Below are 18,822 nucleotides of genomic sequence, written 5' to 3' on the forward strand. Positions count from 1 at the left end.
TGGGCGGGGCTTGGGGGCGCCCGGCAGAGCACGGCGGCTCCGGCCATTGTGGGCGGGGCTGCGGGTGACTCCGCCCATTGGAGGCTAGCGCAAAGCGGCTCCGCCTATTGTGGGCGGGGCTTGGAGGAACCCCGTAGTGGAGGGGAGAGCAGAAGCTCCGCCCATTGTGGGCGGGGCTTGGAGCCACCCGACAGAGTGGAGGCGAGCTCAAAGAGGCTCCGCCTACTATGGGCGGGGATTCGAGTGACTCCGCCCATTGGGGGGGGCACCGCAAAGAGGCTCCGCCTATTGTGGGCGGGGCTTGAAGCCACCCCGTAGAGTGGAGGCGAGGGCGGAGACTCCTCCCATTGTGGGCGGGGCTTTGAGTGCCCCCGGGTATTAAAGGAGAGCTCAGAGGCTCCTCCCATTGTGGGCGGGGCGTTGAGGGCATCGCCTATTGGAGGGGAGCACAAAAAGGCTCCGCCCATTGTGGGCGGAGCTTTGGCACTTCCTTTGGTCAGGTCTATAAGGAGGCCAAGCCCATTTGCATATAGCACCGCCCATTGGCCAAAGGCCGTGCTACGACCACGCCCACTCAATGGTAGCCCCGCCCCTAAAAGGGGCGGGGCGAAGGGGCCTCAATGGGGACCAGCAGGGACCATGGGGATGTGGGGCAGGAGCATGGTCCCTGCTCCCCGCCTCCAATGTGTGGGGCTCGGGGGGTACTTCCCCCCCCCCATGTGTGGGGCAGGGACTTGGGGGGCAGTGGGGGGGTCGTTCCCCCCATCCATGTGTGGGGCAGGGATTTGGGGGTCAGGGGGTGTCGTTCTCCCCCCTCCTCCCCAATGTGTGGGGCAGGGATTTGGGGGTCAGAGAGAGTCGTTTCTCCCCTCCATGTGTGGGGCAGGGACTTGGGGGTCAGGGGGTGTCATCCCCCCCCCCCAAATGTGTGGGGCAAGGACTTGGGGGTCAGGGGATGTCCTTCCCCCCCCCATGTGTGGGGCAGGATCCACTCATGCTCCGCTTTATTTGCCTTTGGGAAGAGGGATACAGGCGGGAGAGCCTCTGCCCCATGGAGCAGCATCCTCTTCCTCCCCCCCCTCCTCCCCGCCCCATTGGATCCAGAGGGCAGGAATAGGGAAAGCCCATTAAATACGTGTGGGAAGGAGGATGGGGGGGGGGGAATTCCAGGAGTTGGGAATGCCATTGGGAATACTAGGAATGGTCCTAGCGCAGATCCTCCTCTTCGCCTTGGATGGTCTTCTTGATGCGGAGCAGCATGGTGGTGAGCCACTGGTCCAGGCGGGAGATGGAGTCGTATTCCTTCACCTGGGAATGGGATAACGGGAAGTGGGAACGGGATAACGGGAACGGGAGCCACCGCTTCCCGGCTGCGGGAATGCCGGCGCGGGACCCACCGCGTCCGTGTATCCATCCACGTTCTGCTCCTCGTGGGCTTCCAGGAGCTTCTGGAAGAGGAGGGGGAAAGGGAAAGGGGTTGTGGTGGCAGCATTCCCAAGGGCTGGAATTGGGAATGATGGGATATTGGGGGGGGGGGGGGCGTACCTTGAGGAGTTTGCATTCCCGGGAGTCGGAGAAAGCTGGGAACATCTCTTCGTACTTCTGCATGGCCAGCTGGGGGGGGAGAGAGGGAGGGATGGAAAAGTGGGAATGGGAGAGGGAGGGATGGAAAAGTGGGAATGGGAGAGGGAGGGATGGGAAAGTGGGAATGGGAGAGGGAGGGATGGGAAAGTGGGAATGGGAGAGGGAGGGATGGGGAGGGATGGGGAGGGATGAGGATGAGGAGCACAGGTGATGGATGGGGACCGGGATAAGGACTGGGATGGGGACTGGGACGAGGACCAGGATGGGGAGCATAGGGAATGGATGAGGACCAGGATGGGGACTGGGATGAGGAGCACAGGGAATGGATGAGGACCGGGATGAGGACTGGGATGGGGACCGGGATGAGGAGCACAGGGAATGGATGAGGACTGGGATGGGGACTGGGATGGGGACTGGGATGGGGAGCACAGGGAATGGATGGGGATCGGGATGAGGACTGGGATGGGGACCGGGATGGGGAGCACAGGGGATGGATGAGGAGTGGGATGGGGATCGGGATGAGGAGCGCAGGGGATGGATGGGGACCGGGATGAGGACTGGGATGAGGAGCACAGGGAATGGATGAGGACCAGGATGAGGACCGGGATGAGGACCAGGATGGGGACTGGGATGAGGAGCACAGGGGATGGATGAGGATGAGGATGAGGACCGGGATGGGGACCGGGATGAGGACCGGGATGGGGACCGGGATGAGGACCGGGATGGGGACCGGGATGGGGAGCACAAGGGATGGATGAGGATGAGGATGAGGATGAGGAGCAGGATGGGGACTGGGATGAGGACCAGGATGGGGAGCGGGATGAGGAGCACAAGGGATGGATGAGGATGAGGACTGGGATGGGGACCGGGATGAGGAGCGGGATGGGGAGCACAGAGGATGGATGGGGACCGGGATGAGGACCGGGATGAGGAGCGGGATGGGGAGTGGGATGGGGATCGGGATGAGGAGCACAAGGGATGGATGGGGATCGGGATGGGGACTGGGATGAGGAGCGGGATGAGGAGCGGGATGGGGAGCGGGATGGGGAGCACAGGGGATGGATGGGGACCGGGATGAGGAGCGGGATGAGGAGCAGGATGGGGACTGGGATGAGGAGCACAGGGGATGGATGAGGATGAGGATGAGGACCGGGATGAGGAGCGGGATGGGGAGCGGGATGAGGAGCACAAGGGATGGATGAGGATGAGGATGAGGAGTGGGATGGGGAGCACAGGGGATGGATGGGGATCGGGATGAGGACCGGGATGGGGACCGGGATGGGGAGCACAGGGGATGGATGAGGAGCGGGATGGGGATCGGGATGAGGAGCGCAGGGGATGGATGGGGACCGGGATGAGGAGCGGGATGGGGATCGGGATGAGGACCGGGATGGGGACCGGGATGGGGAGCGGGATGGGGAGCACAGGGGATGGATGGGGACTGGGATGAGGACCGGGATGAGGAGCGGGATGGGGACCGGGATGGGGATCGGGATGAGGAGCACAAGGGATGGATGGGGATCGGGATGGGGATTGGGATGAGGAGCACAGGGGATGGATGGGGACCGGGATGAGGACTGGGATGAGGAGCGGGATGGGGACCGGGATGGGGATCGGGATGAGGAGCAGGATGAGGAGCGGGATGGGGACCGGGATGGGGATCGGGATGAGGAGCACAAGGGATGGATGGGGATCGGGATGAGGAGCGGGATGAGGAGCACAGGGGATGGATGGGGATCGGGATGAGGAGCGGGATGGGGATCGGGATGGGGACCGGGATGGGGACCGGGATGGGGATCGGGATGAGGACCGGGATGAGGAGCGGGATGAGGAGCGGGATGGGGATCGGGATGGGAAGCGGATGCGTCCCGGGGGTACCTTGGCGTTGAGGGCGTCGATGCAGAAGTGGCAGAGGGCGGCCCTGAAGAAGTGCTCCTTGGCGCTGTACTTGAGCAGCGGCGAGTCCATGGCTGCGGCCGCCACCTGCGGGACAGCGGCGCAGGACGGGGATGGCCCAGGGATAACATGGGAATGGCATAGGGATAACAGGGAATGGCATAGGGATAACAGGGAATGGCATAGGGATAACAGGGAATGGCATGGGAATGGCCCAGGGATAACAGGGAATGGCATAGGGATAACATGGGAATGGCATAGGGATAACATGGGAATGGTACAAGGACAACAGGGAATGGCATAGGGATAACAGGGAATGTCATGGGGATAACATGGGAATGGCATAGGGATAACATGGGAATGGCATAGGGATAACAGGGAATGGCATAGGGATAACATGGGAATGGCACAGGGATAACAGGGAATGGCATAGGGATAACATGGGAATGGCACATGGATAACAGGGAATGGCCCAGGGATAACAGGGAATGGCCCAGGGATAATACATGGGAATGGCATAGGGATAACATGGGAATGGTACAGGGACAACAGGGAATGGCATAGGGATAACATGGGAATGGCATAGGGATAACAGGGAACGGCACAGGGATAACAGGAAATGGCATAGGGATAACAGGGAATGGCACAGGGATAACATGAGAATGGCATAGGAATGGCATAGGGATAACAGGGAATAGCACAGGGATAACAGGGAATGGCATAGGGATAACATAGGAATGGCACAGGAGTAACAGGGAATGGCATGGGGATAACATGGGAATGGCATTAGAATGGCATAGGGACAACAGGGAATGGCACAGGGATAACAGGGAATGGCACAGGGATAACATAGGAATGGCGTAGTGATAATACGGGAATGCCATGGGAGTGCCCTGGGAATGCCATGGAAATGCCATAGGGATAACAGAGAATGCCATGGCAATACCATAGGGATAGCAGGGAATGCCATGGGAATGCCATAGGAATATCATGGGAATACCATAGGAATCTCATACGAATACCATAGGGATATCATGGGAATACCATAGGGATATCATAGGAATAGCATGGGAATACCATAGAGATTTCATAGGAATATCATAGGAACTACCATAAGAATACCCTAGGGATATCATAGGAATACCATGGGAATGTCGTAGGGATATCATAGGAGTTACCATGGGAATACCATACGGATGTCATATGAACACTACATGAATACCGTAGGGATATCATGGGAATATCACAGGGATATTACAGGAATACCATGGGAATACCATAGGGATATCATGGGAATATCATAGGAATACCATGGGATACCATAGGGATATCATGGGAATATCATAGGAATACCATGGGATACCATAGGGTTGGGGGGGGCACAGGTCATGGAGCAGGAAGGGAGCATGGAAAGGGGAAGGGAAAGGGAAGGGATGGGAAAGGGATGGAAAGGGAAGGGAAAGGGATGGGAAGGGGAAGGGAAAGGGATGGGAAGGGGATGGGAAAGGCATGGGAAAGGGAAGGGAAAGGGGACGGGAAAGGGATGGGAAGGGGAAGGGATGGGAAAAGGATGGGAAGGGGAAGGGAAAGGGATGGGAAGGGGATGGGGAAGGAAAGGGGATGGGAAAGGGAAAGGGATGGGAATGGGATGGGAAAGGGATGGGAAAGGGATGGGAATGGGAAAGGGAAGGGATGGGAAAGGGACGGGAATGAGATGGGAAAGGGATGGGGATGGGAAAGGGAAGGGATGGGAAAGGGAAAGGGATGGGAATGGGATGGGAAAGGGATGGGGATGGGAAAGGGAAGGGATGGGAAACGGAAAGGAAGTGGATGGGAATGGATGGAAAAGAGATGGGAAGAGAATGGAAAAGGGAAGGGAAAGGGAAGGGAAAGGGATGGGAAGGGGATGGGAAGGGGATGGGAAAGGGAAGGGGATGGGAAGGGGATGGGAAAGGGAAGGGGATGGGAAGGGATGGGAAGGGAAAGGGATGGGAAGAGGATGGGAAAGGGAAAGGGATGGGAAGAGAAGGGGAAGGGATAGGAAAGGGAAGGGGAGGGGATGGGAAAGGGAAGGGAAAGGGATGGGAAGGGGAAGGGATGGGATGGGAAGGGGATGGGAAAGGGAAGGGGATGGGAAGGGAAGGGAAAGGGATGGGAAGGGGAAGGGGAAGGGAAGGGAAGGATGGGAAGGGAAGGGAAGGGAAAGGATGGGAAGGGAAGGGGATGGGAAAGGGAAGGGAAAGGATGGGAAGGGAAGGCCGGGATCGGCCCCATTCCCGTGCTCTGGAATAGGGAAGCTCCCGTCCCCACCTGCTCGTAGATGTCGAGGGCGCGCGGGTACTGCTCCAGCTGCGCCGCGTACGTGGCCACCTTCAGCAGGCACTTGTTGGCCGAGCTGTGGGAACACCGGGAATACCGGGAATGGTGGGAATGGCGGGAATGGGAATACCGGGAATGACAGGAAGGATGGGAATGATGGGAATAGCGGGAATGATGGGAATAGCAGGAATGACGGGAATGATGGAAATTGTGGGAATGATGGGGATGGGAATACCGGAATGACGGGAATAGTGGGGATGATGGGAATGGCAGGAATGATGGGAATGGCGGGAATGGCGGGAATGGCGGGAATGGCAGGAACGATGGGAATAGCAGGGATGATGGGAATAGCAGGGATGACGGGAATGATAGGAATTGTGGGAATGATGGGGATGGGAATACCGGGAATGGTGGGAATGACGGGAATGGTGGGAATGGCGGGAACGATGGGAATGGCGGGAATGATGGGAATGGCAGGAACGATGGGAATGGCGGGAATGATGGGAATAGCAGGGATGACGGGAATGATAGGAATTGTGGGAATGATGGGGATGGGAATACCGGAAATACCGGGAATGACCAGAATGGCGGGAAGGATGGGAATGACAGGAATGATGGGAATTGCGGGAATGATGGGGATGGGAATACCGGAAATACCGGGAATGGCGGGAAGGATGGGAATGATGGGAATGGTGGGGATGATGGGAATGGCAGGAATGACGGGAATGATGGGAATGACGGGAATGATGGGAATGACGGGAATGGTGGGAATACCAGGAATGGTGGGAATACCGGGAATGATGGGAATAGCAGGAATGATGGGAATGATGGGAATTGTGGGAATGATGGGGACGGGAACACTGGGAACACCGGGAATGATGGTAATGACGGGAATGATGGGAATGGTGGGAATGATGGGGATGGGAATAGTGGGAATGATGGGAATGATGGAAATAGCAGGAATGATGGGAATGATGGGAATAGCGGGAATGATGGGAATAGCGGGAATGATGGGAATGACAGGAATAGTGGGAATACCAGGAATGATGAGAATAGCAGGGATGCTGGGAATGATGGGAATAGCGGGAATGCTGGGAATGACGGAAATGATGGGAATACTGGGAATACCGGGAATACCGGCAATGCTGGGAATAGCAGGGATGCTGGGAATGATGGGAACGACGGAAATTATGGGAATATTGGGAATACCGGGAATTATGGGAATAGCAGAGATGCTGGGAATACTGGGAATGATGGGAATAGCAGGGATGCTGGGAATGATGGGAATGACAGGAATGATAGGAATACTGGGATACCAGGAATGCTGGGAATACCGCTCCCCATCAGGAACCCCACATTGCCCCATTGGGACCCTTCCACTCCCCCCCCCCCAATATTCCACAATGGGGGGACAGATTCCCACCCTCTGGAATGCTGCCAGCCCGTTCCCGGAGCAGCATCCCAGGGGAAAGCCACGAGAGCAGCAATTCCCAACCCCCCAAAAAGGGAGCTTGTTTGTCGGGAATCCCGTCGGGAATGGCATTGGGATTGCATTGGGAATTGCATTGGGATCGCTTTGGGAATGGCATTGGGAATCCCGTCCAGAATGGCATTGGGATTACATTGGGAATTGCGTCGGGAATCATGTCGGGATCGCTTTGGGAATGGCATTGGGAATGGCATTGGGAATCCCATCCGGAATGGCATTGGGATTGCATCGGGAATTGTTTCGGGATCGCTTTGGGAATGGTGTCGGGAATGGCATTGGCAATCAAGTAGGGAATGGAGCTGGGAACAGTGTCGGGAATGGCATTGGGAATCACATTGGGAATGAAGTTGGGAATCGCATCAATAATCATGTCAGGAATGGCGTTGGGAATGGCATCAGGAATTGAGTCGGGAATCATGTCGGGAATGATGTTGGGAATGGCATTGGGAATTGTGTTGGGAATCACATCAGGAATGATGTTGGGAATGGCATTGGGAATCGGGAATGGTGTCAGGAACGGCGTTGGGAATCGCGTCAGGAATGGCATTGGGAATGGCACTGGGATTGCGTCAGGAATGGCATTGGGATTGAGTCGGGAATCGCGTCGGGAATCGTGTCAGGATCGCTTTGGGAATGGCATCGGGAATGGTGTTGGGAATTAAGTAGGGAATGGCGCTGGGAACAGCATCGGGAATCGCGTCGACAATCACGTAGGGAATAGCGTCAGGAATGGTGTCGGGAATTGAGTTGGGAACCGCATCGGGAATGGCATTGGGAATTGAGTTGGGAATGGCGTCAGGAACTGCGTTGGGAATCAAGTCGGGAATGGTGTCGGGAATCCCGTTGGGAATCAAGTCAGGAATGGTGCTGCGAATCGCGTTGGGAATAGCATTGGGAATGGGGTTGGGAATGACATCAGGAATGACATCGGGATTCCCAGTGTGAATCAAGTTGGGAATCATATTGGGAATCAAGTCGGGAATGAAGTTGGGAATGGCATCGGAATGGCGTTGGGAATGGTGTCGGGAATGAAGTTGGGAATGGCATCGGAATGGCGTTGGGAATGGTGTCGGGAATGAAGTTGGGAATCAAGTTGGGAATGGTGTCAGGAATCGCATTGGGAATCCCATCAGGAATGGCGTCGGGAATGGCATCGGTATCGTGTCGGGAATCGCATTAGGAATGGTGTCGGGAATGACGTCGGGATTCCCATTGTGAATCAAGTTGGGAATCACATTGGGAATGGCGTCGGGAATGAAGCTGGGAATCAAGTTGGGAATGGCGTCAGGAATCGCATAGGGAATCCCATCAGGAATGGTGTCGGGAATCCCGTTGGGAATGAAGTCGGGAATGGCGTCGGGAATCCCGTTGGGAATGAAGTCGGGAATGGCGTTGGGAATTGTGTCGGGAATCAAGTTGGGGATGGTGTCAGGAATCGCATCGGGAATCCCATCAGGAATGGTGTCGGGAATCCCGTTGGGAATGAAGTCGGGAATGGCGCCAGGAATCCCGTTGGGAATGAAGTCGGGAATGGCACTGGGAATGATGTTGGGAACGGCATTGGAATGGTGTCGGGAATCCCATTGGGAATGAAGTCGGGAATGGCGTCGGGAATGGCGCCGGGAATCCCGTTGGGAATGAAGTCGGGAATGGCACCAGGAATGATGTTGGGAATAGCATTGGAATGGTGCCGGGAATCCCATTGGGAATGAAGTCGGGAATAGCACCGGGAATGATGTTGGGAATGGCACTGGAATGGTGCCGGGAATCCCGTTGGGAATGAAGTCGGGAATGGCACCAGGAATGATGTTGGGAACGGCACTGGAATGGTGTCGGGAATCCCATTGGGAATGGCACTGGAATGGTGTCGGGAATCCCATTGGGAATGAAGTCAGGAATGGTGTCGGGAATCCTGTTGGGAATGAAGTCGGGAATGGCACCAGGAATGATGCTGGGAATGGCATTGGAATGGTGTCGGGAATCCCGTAGGGAATGAAGTCGGGAATGGCGTCGGGAATGAAGTTGGGAATGGCACTGGAATGGTGCCGGGAATCCCGTTGGGAAAGAAGTCGGGAATGGCATCAGAATGGTGTCGGCAATCCCATTGGGAATGGCGTTGGGAATGGCATCGGAATGGTGCCGGGAATCCCATTGGGAATGAAGTCGGGAATGGCATTGGGAATGATGTTGGGAATGGCACTGGAATGGTGCCGGGAATCCCATTGGGAATGAAGTTCGAAATGGCACCGGGAATGATGCCGGGAATCCCATTGGGAATGGCGCTGGGAATCCCGTTGGGAATGAAGTCGGGAATGGCACCCGGAATGATGTTGGGAACGGCACTGGAATGGTGCCGGGAATCCCGTTGGGAATGAAGTCGGGAATGGCATCGGAATGGTGTCCGGAATCCCATTGGGAATGGTGTTGGGAATCCCATTGGGAATGAAGTCGGGAATGGCATTGGGAATGATGTTGGGAATGGCACTGGAATGGTGCCGGGAATCCCGTTGGGAATGGCATTGGGAATGATGTTGGGAATGGCATCGGGAATGATGTTGGGAATGGCACTGGAATGGTGTCAGGAATCCCGTTGGGAATGAAGTTGGGAATGGCATTGGGAATGATGTTGGGAATGAAGTCGGGAATGGCGCCGGGAATCCCGTTGGGAATGAAGTCGGGAATGGCACTGGGAATGATGTTGGGAACGGCATTGGAATGGTGTCGGGAATCCCATTGGGAATGAAGTCGGGAATGGCGTCGGGAATCCCGTTGGGATTGAAGTCGGGAATTGTGTCGGGAATCAAGTTAGGGATGGTGTCAGGAATCGCATCAGGAATCCCATCAGGAATGGCGTCGGGAATGGTGCCGGGAATCCCATTGGGAATGAAGTCGGGAATGGGGTCAGGAATGATGTTGGGAATGGCATTGGAATGGTGCCGGGAATCCCGCTGGGAATGAAGTCGGGAATGGCGTCGGGAATGATGCTGGGAATGGCATTGGAATGGTGTCGGGAATCCCGTTGGGAATGAAGTCGGGAATAGCGTCGGGAATGGCGCTGGGAATCCCGTTGGGAATGAAGTCGGGAATGGCACCCGGAATGATGTTGGGAACGGCACTGGAATGGTGTCGGGAATCCCATTGGGAATGAAGTCGGGAATGGCACTGGGAATGATGTTGGGAACAGCACTGGAATGGTGTCGGGAATCCCATTGGGAATGAAGTTGGGAATGGCATCGGAATGGTGCCGGGAATCCCATTGGGAATGAAGTCGGGAATGGGGTCGGGAATGATGTTGGGAACGGCACTGGAATGGTGCCGGGAATCCCGTTGGGAATGAAGTTGGGAATGGCATCAGAATGGTGTCGGCAATCCCATTGGGAATGGCGTTGGGAATGGCATCGGAATGGTGCCGGGAATCCCATTGGGAATGAAGTCGGGAATGGCACCGGGAATGATGTTGGGAATGGCACAGGAATGGTGCCGGGAATCCCATTGGGAATGAAGTCGGGAATAGCGTCGGGAATGGCGCCGGGAATCCCGTTGGGAATGAAGTCAGGAATGGCACCGGGAATGATGTTGGGAACGGCATCGGGAATGGTGCCGGGAATCCCATTGGGAATGAAGTCGGGAATGGCATCGGGAATGATGTTGGGAACGGCACTGGAATGGTGTCGGGAATCCCATTGGGAATGAAGTCGGGAATGGCGTCGGGAATCCCGTTGGGATTGAAGTCGGGAATTGTGTCGGGAATCAAGTTAGGGATGGTGTCAGGAATCGCATCAGGAATCCCATCAGGAATGGCGTCGGGAATGGTGCCGGGAATCCCGCTGGGAATAAAGTCGGGAATGGCACCGGGAATGGTGTTGGGAACGGCACTGGAATGGTGCCGGGAATCCCGTTGGGAATGGTGTCGGGAATGGTGCCGGGAATCCCATTTGGAATGAAGTCGGGAATGGCGTCGGGAATGGCACCGGGAATCCCGTTGGGAATGAAGTCGGGAATGGCACCGGGAATGATGTTGGGAACGGCATCGGAATGGTGTCGGGAATCCCATTGGGAATGAAGTCGGGAATGGGGTCGGGAATGGCGCCGGGAATCCCATTGGGAATGAAGTCGGGAACGGCGCCGGGCTGCGGCATTCCCGCAATTCCTACCTGTTGGATTCCTCGCCCCGGTAGTAATCGGCCGCCTGCTCGTAGTGGGCGATGGCCTGGGGAAAGCACGGGAAGGGCTGGAGGATTCCCAGGCGGGAATGGCGAGGGAGCCGCCGCCGGGATCCCAAGGGAATTCCATCGGGATCAGTCCCAACCGGGAACTCTTAAGGGCAACTCCTATTGGGAATCCCTAAGGGCAATTCCCAATGTTATTCCCTAAGGATAAACCCCACTGTTATTCCCTAGGGGCAATTCCCAGTGTTATTCCCTAAGGGCAATTCCCAGTGTTATTCCCTAAGGATAAATCCCAATGTTATTCCCTAAGGGCAATTCCCAGTGTTATTCCCTAAGGGCAATTCCCAATGTTATTCCCTAAGGATAAATCCCAATGTTATTCCCTAAGGGCAATTCCCAGGGTTATTCTCTAAGGATAAATCCCAATGTTATTCCCTAAGGATAAATCCCAATGTTATTCCCTATGGGCAATTCCCAATGTTATTCCCTAAGGATAAATCCCAATGTTATTCCCTAAGGGCAATTCCCAATGTTATTCCCTAAGGGCAGTTCCCAATGTTATTCCCTAAGGGCAATTCCCAATGTTATTCCCTAGGAGCAGTTCCCAATGTTATTCCCTAAGGGCAATTCCCAATGTTATTCCCTAAGGGCAGTTCCCAATGTTATTCCCTAAGGGCAATTCCCAATGTTATTCCCTAGGGGCAGTTCCCAATGTTATTCCCTAAGGGCAATTCCCAATGTTATTCCCTAGGGGCAGTTCCCAATGTTATTCCCTAAGGGCAATTCCCAATGTTATTCCCTAAGGACAATTCCCAATGTTATTCCCAAGGGGCAATTCCCAGTGTTATTCCCTAAGGACAATTCCCAATGTTATTCCCAAGGGGCAATTCCCAGTGTTATTCCCTAAGGATAATTCCCAATGTTATTCCCTATGGGCAATTCCCAATGTTATTCCCTAAGGACAAACCCCAGCCCTGGCTCTCCCAGCAGCTCCTCTGGGAATACCAGGACCCAGGAGCCAGAATTCCAATCCCAAACCATCCCCTTTGGAAGCGGCCCCAAACTGGGAATTCCCGGCTGCTTCCCGCCCGGAATTCCGGGAGCATCCCGCGGCATTCCCAACTTTTCCCTTACTTTCTCGACCTCCACCAGCTCCGTCTCGTAGAGCTCGGCGATGGAGACGTGGTGCTTGGCGGCGATGGTGAAGCGGCCCTGGAAGCGGTGGGATAGCGGGAATGCCGGCATTCCCATGGGATCCAGCATTCCCATGGGATCCGGTACTCCCATAGGATCCGGTATTCCCATGGGATCCGCATCCAGCACTCACCATGTCCGTGTAGATCTCAATGGCGCGCAGCAAGCAGTTGATGGCCTCTAGAAGGGGTAAAGAGAGCATCCTAATGGATTGCATCCCGTATCCCGACTTCTGGAATTCCATTGGGAGGGGTACAAGGGAAAGGAACGGGGGCTTTGGAATGTTGGGATGAAGATGAGCTTCCCAACTTCTGGAATTCCATTGGGGGGGTACAAGGGAAAGGAATGGGGGCTTTGGAATGTTGGGATGAGGACGAGCTTCCTGACTTCTGGAATTCCATTGGGGGTAGAAGGGAAAGGAAGGAAGGGGATGGGGGCTTTGGAATGCTGGGATGAGGACGAGCTTCCCGACTTCTGGAATTCCACTGGGGGATACAAGGGAAAGGAATGGGGGCTTTGGAATGTTGGGATGAGCACGAGCTTCCCGACTTCTGGAATTCCATTGGGGGGGGTACAAGGGAAAGGAATGGGGGCTTTGGAATGTTGGGATGAGGACGAGCTTCCCGACTTCTGGAATTCCATTGGGGGGTTACAAGGGAAAGGAAGGAAGGGAATGGGGGCTTTGGAATGTTGGGATGAGCACGAGCTTCCCAACTTCTGGAATTCCATTGGGGGGTACAAGGGAAAGGAAGGAAGGGAATGGGGGCTTTGGAATGTTGGGATGAGGACGAGCTTCCTGACTTCTGGAATTCCATTGGGGGGGTACAAGGGAAAGGGAATGGGGGCTTTGGAATGTTGGGATGAGGACGAGCTTCCCGACTTCTGGAATTCCATTGCGGGGGTACAAGGGAAAGGAATGGGGGCTTTGGAATGTTGGGATGAGGACGAGCTTCCCGACTTCTGGAATTCCATTGCGGGGGTACAAGGGAAAGGAATGGGGGCTTTGGAATGTTGGGATGAGGACGAGCTTCCTGACTTCTGGAATTCCATTGGCGGGTTACAAGAGAAAGGAAGAAAGGGAATGGGGGCTTTGGAATGTTGGGATGAGGACGAGCTTCCTGACTTCTGGAATTCCATTGGGGGTTACAAGAGAAAGGAGGGAAGGGAATGGGGGCTTTGGAATGTTGGGATGAAGACGAGCTTCCTGACTTCTGGAATTCCACTGGGGGGTTACAAGGGAAAGGAAGGAAGGGAATAAGGGAAAAGACCAGGAAAAGGGCTTTGGAAGGAGCATGGAATGTTGGGATGAGGAGGAGCTTCCAGGTGGGAAAGGATGGATGGGAGCTTGGGAAGTCCTTCCCTATGGGACACTGGGATGAATGGAGAAGCCGGGAATGCTCCAGCCCTGCCGGCATCCAATGGGATCCCATTGGAAAGGGCTGGATGCGGAGGGGCTTCATCCCAAAGCATTCCATGATTCCTCATCCCTCCCCGGCTCCCGTTGGGAATGCTCATCCCAAGAGGCTGCGCGTTCATCCAATGGGAATGGCTCCATCCCATCGGAACGGCTCCATCCCATTGGAATGGCTCCAACCCCTTGGAATGACTGCATCCCATTGGAAGGGCTCCATCCAATCGGAATGGCTCCATCTGCTTGGAATGACTTCATCCCATTGGGATGACTCCATCCAATTGGAATGGCTCCATCCCCTTGGAATGACTTTATCCCTTTGGAACATCTCCATCCCATTGGAATGCCTCCATCCAATTGGAATGCCTCCATCCCATTGGAATGACTTCATCCAATCGGAATAGCTCTATCCCATTGGGATGACTTCATCCCATTGGAATGAGTCCATCCCATTGGAATGCCTCCATCCCATTGGAATGCCTCCATCCAATCGGAACACCTCTAACCCATTGGAATGCCTCCATCCCATTGGAATGCCTCCATCCAAAGGGAACAACTCTATCCCATTGGGATGACTTCATCCCATTGGAACACCTCCATCCCATTGGAACACCTCCATCCCATTGGAATGCTTCCAGCCCATTGGAACGCCTCCATCCCATTGGAATGAGTCCATCCCATTGGAATGAGTCCATCCAATCGGAACACCTCTATCCCACTGAAACGCCTCCATCCCACGGGAATGCCTCCATCCAATGGGAACAACTCTATCCCACTGGAACACCTCCATCTCATTGGAATGCCTCCATCCAATTGGAACGCCTCCATCCCATTGGAACGTCTCCATCCCATTGGAATGAGTCCATCCAATCGAAACGCCTCCATCCAATCGAAACGCCTCCATCCAATCGAAACGCCTCCATCCCATTGGAACGCCTCCATCCCATCGGAACGCCTCCATCCCATCGGAACGCCTCCATCCCATTGGAACGCCTCCATCCCAACAGCTGCTCCCCCCTCACCCCCCCCCCGCCTTGGGAGCCAATCCCATTGGATCCAAGCCGGAATCCCAACCCCAACCCATCACAGCTCCCACCACCTGCTCCCCATAGAGCTCCATTCCCCCATGGAAAAGGGCTCCCATTCCCCCCCCATTTAGGGGCTCAATCCCATTGGATCCCTGGTTGGGAATAGCACGGCATTCCCGTTTTTTTTACCCTGCGGATCCGCCTTCTTGAAGGCATTCCCAGCATCCACGAAGCTGGTGGCGGCGTCGTGCTTGCTCTGCAGCTGCAGGTGGAGCTGGGCCGCTTGGCAGAAGGCATTCCCGGCGGCTGGAATTCCGTGGGGAATAAGGGGGGGGTTATTCCCGATGGGAATTCCCATTGGGAATGGGGGGGGGGATGGGAATGCCGACGCACCGCTCCAGTTCTTGGCCATCTTGAACATGTTGGCGGCGCGGGAATAGGTGTCGCAGGCTTCCTCGATCCGGGAATTGCCCCTGGGGTGGGGGGGAATGGGGATGGGGGGGATGGGGGGGGGATAAGGGGGGAATGATGGGGGGATGGGGGAGATGGGGTGGGATGGGTGGAATGGGGGGGGGGATGGGGGGGGTGGAGTGGGGGGGATGGGGATGTGGGGGGGATGGGGAGGGAGGGGTGGGGATCGGGGGGGTGGGGATGGGGGGGATGGGGGAGATGGGGTGGGATGGGGGGATGGGGGGATGGGGGTGGGAGGTGGGGGGGTGGGGGATGGGGGGGGTGGGGGAATGGGATGGGGTGGGGGGGATGGGGTGGGGATGAGGGGGGAACGGGGTGGGATGGGTTGGGGGGGGGGGATGGGGGGGATGGGGTGGGGGGGATGGGGTGGGGGGGATGGGGGGGATGGGGGGCATGGGATGGGGATGGGATGGGGATGGGGGGTGGTGGTGGGGTGGGGGGGGATGGGGGGGGGATGGGGATGGGGGGATGGGGTGGGCAGCGGATGGGGAGGGATGGGGTGGGAATGGGGATGGGGGGGATGGGGGGGGATCCCGTGGGGAAAGGGGTTTGGAGATGGACTTAAATGTGGGCTCATGGAGGGCGCTGCTGCCCCTATGGAGCCCCATTGAGCCCCTATAGGGCCCACTGAACTCCTATAGGGCCCCATTGACCCCCTATAGGGCCCATTGAACTCCTATAGGGCCCCATTGGACTCCTATAGGGCCCCACTGAACTCCTATAGGGCCCCACTGAACCCCTATAGGGCCCCACTGAAGCCCTATAGGGCCTCAAGAACTCATATAGAGACGCACTGAGCCCCTATAGAGCCCCACTGAACGTCTTTAGGGCACTATTGAACTCCTATAGGGTCCTATTGAACACCTATAGGGCCCCATTGAAACCCTATAGGGCCCAAAAACCCCTATAGAAACCCACTGAATTCTTATAGAGACCCACTGAATTCCTATAGGGCCCCAAGAACCCCTACAGAGACCCACTGAACCCCTATAGGGCCCCACTGCACCCCTACAGAGCCCCTTGAACCCCTATAGAGCCCCACTGCACCCCTATAGGCCCCCATTAGGACCCCACTGACCCTCGTTACAGCCCCACTGACCCCCATTACAGGTCCCTTCACCCCTATAGGCCCCCATTAGAGCCCATTAGTACCCCACTGACCCCCATTACAGCCCCACTGACCCCCATTACAGCCCTCTGCACCCCTATAGGCCCCCATTAGGACCCCACTGACCCCCATTACAGCCCCCTGCACCCCTATAGACCCCCGACTATAGCCCATTAGACCCCCATTAGAGTCCCAATGACCCCCATTACAGCCCCATTGACCCCCATTAGAGCCCCCCAGACCCCTATAGGACCCCATTAGGGGCCACTGGAACCCATTAGACCCCCAGTGACCCCCATCACAGGCCCCTGCACCCCAATAGGCCCCCATTAGACTCCCACAGACCCCCATTACAGGCCCCCTGCACCCCCACTGACCCCCATTACAGGCCCCTGCACCCCTATAGAACCCCACTGACTCCCATTACAGCCCCCGGCACCCCTAGAGACCCCCACTGACCCCCATTACAGGCCCCTGCACCCCTATAGAACCCCACTGACCCCCATTACAGCCCCCGGCACCCCTAGAGACCCCCATTACAGGCCCCTGCACCCCCACTGACTCCCATTAGAGGCCCATTGACCCCATTACACCCCCACAGACCCCCATTACCCCCCTATTACACCCCCATAGACCCCCATTACACCCCCACAGATCCCCATAGACCCCCATTACAGCCCCACAGACCCCCACAGACCCCCATTACAGCCCCACAGACCCCCATTACAGCCCCCCAGACTCCCATTACAGCCCCATAGACCCCCATTACCCCCCCATTACACCCCCATAGACCCCCATTACACCCCCACAGACCCCCATTACAGCCCCATAGACCCCCATAGGCTCCCATAGACCCCCATTACAGCCCCACAGACCCCCATTACCCCCCCATAGACCCCCATTACACCCCCACAGACCCCCATTACAGCTCCATAGGCCCCCATTACACCCCCATAGACCTCCATTACACCCTCACAGACGCCCATTACACCCCCACAGACCCCCATTACAGCTCCATAGACCTCCATTACACCCCCATAGACCCCCATTACACCCCCACAGCCACCCATTACAGCCCCACAGACCCCCATAGACCCCCATTACACCCCCACAGACCCTCATTACACCCCCACAGACCCCCATTACACCCCCATAGACCCCCATTACACCCCCATAGCCCCCCATTACACCCCCATAGACCCCCATAGACCCCCATTACAGCCCCATAGACCCCCTTTACACCCCCATAAACCCCCATTACACCCCCATTACAGCTCCATAGACCCCCATTACAGCCCCACAGACCCCCATTACACCCCCATAGACCTCCATTACACCCCCATAGACCCCCATTACAGCCCCATAGACCCCATTACACCCCCATTACACCCCCATAGACCCCCATTACAGCCCCATAGGCCCCCATTACACCCCCCCAGACCCCCATTACAGCCCCATAGCCCCCAGTTCGCACCCGAAGAGCCCCGCCAGGAACGAGCGGGACCCGCGGAGCTTCCGGTCGGCCTCGGCCAGGAGCTGCAGCGCTTCCTGCTCCTTCCCGGCCTGCGCCATCTTGGCGCCTCTATGCTCCGCCCCTCTCCCCCGTCACGTGACGCCGCCAGCCGCGCCGCCATTGGAGGGCCGCGGGGCGGCACGTGACGGGGGAGACGACGCCGCAGCGCCACGTGACGGGGGGGGGGGGGAACCGCCGTGCCACGTGATGCGGGAGGGAGGAGCGTGGTCCAATCGCGTTCGTATCCCGTCGTTATCCCGGTCCCATTCCATCCTTATCCCGGTCCCATCCTGGTCCCATCCCAATCCAGATCCCCATCCCATTCCAACCCCATCCTGGTCCCATCCCATCCCCATCCCCGTCCCATCCCATCCCCATCCCCATCCCGGTCCCATTCCAACCCCATCCCGTTCCCATCCCAACCCCATCCCGATCCCATTCCAACCCCCATCCCGATCCCAACCCCATCCCGATCCCAACCCCATCCCGGTCCCATCCGCATCCCGGTCCCATTCCAACCCCATCCCGTTCCCGTGCCATCCCAACCCATCCCCATCCCGGTCCCATCCTGGTCCCATCCCAACCCTATCCCGGTCCCATTCCATCCCCATCCCGATCCCATCCCCATCCCGATCCCATT

The 18,822-nt window shown here is 56.7% G+C and overlaps 1 protein-coding gene across 1 annotated transcript; it reads right to left on the bottom strand.

The window, feature by feature from the left end:
• Positions 1–1,169: 1,169 nt before the first annotated feature.
• Positions 1,170–18,253, bottom strand: NAPA (NSF attachment protein alpha). Its single transcript, XM_062640556.1, has 11 exons — positions 18,144–18,253; positions 15,484–15,563; positions 15,280–15,396; positions 12,785–12,831; positions 12,592–12,669; positions 11,443–11,498; positions 5,791–5,875; positions 3,463–3,567; positions 1,546–1,614; positions 1,398–1,448; positions 1,170–1,308 (listed from the first exon to the last, which is right to left on the bottom strand). The coding sequence occupies exons 1-11, from the start codon at positions 18,239–18,241 to the stop codon at positions 1,207–1,209; spliced, it is 888 nt and encodes a 295-aa protein (XP_062496540.1). The 5' UTR covers positions 18,242–18,253; the 3' UTR covers positions 1,170–1,206.
• Positions 18,254–18,822: the final 569 nt, after the last annotated feature.

The sequence above is a fragment of the Pezoporus occidentalis genome, unplaced genomic scaffold, assembly GCF_034315485.1.
Source record: "Pezoporus occidentalis ecotype Australia unplaced genomic scaffold, CSIRO_AGI_Poc_V1 ctg656, whole genome shotgun sequence".
In the NCBI taxonomy this organism is placed as follows: Eukaryota; Metazoa; Chordata; class Aves; order Psittaciformes; family Psittacidae; genus Pezoporus; species Pezoporus occidentalis.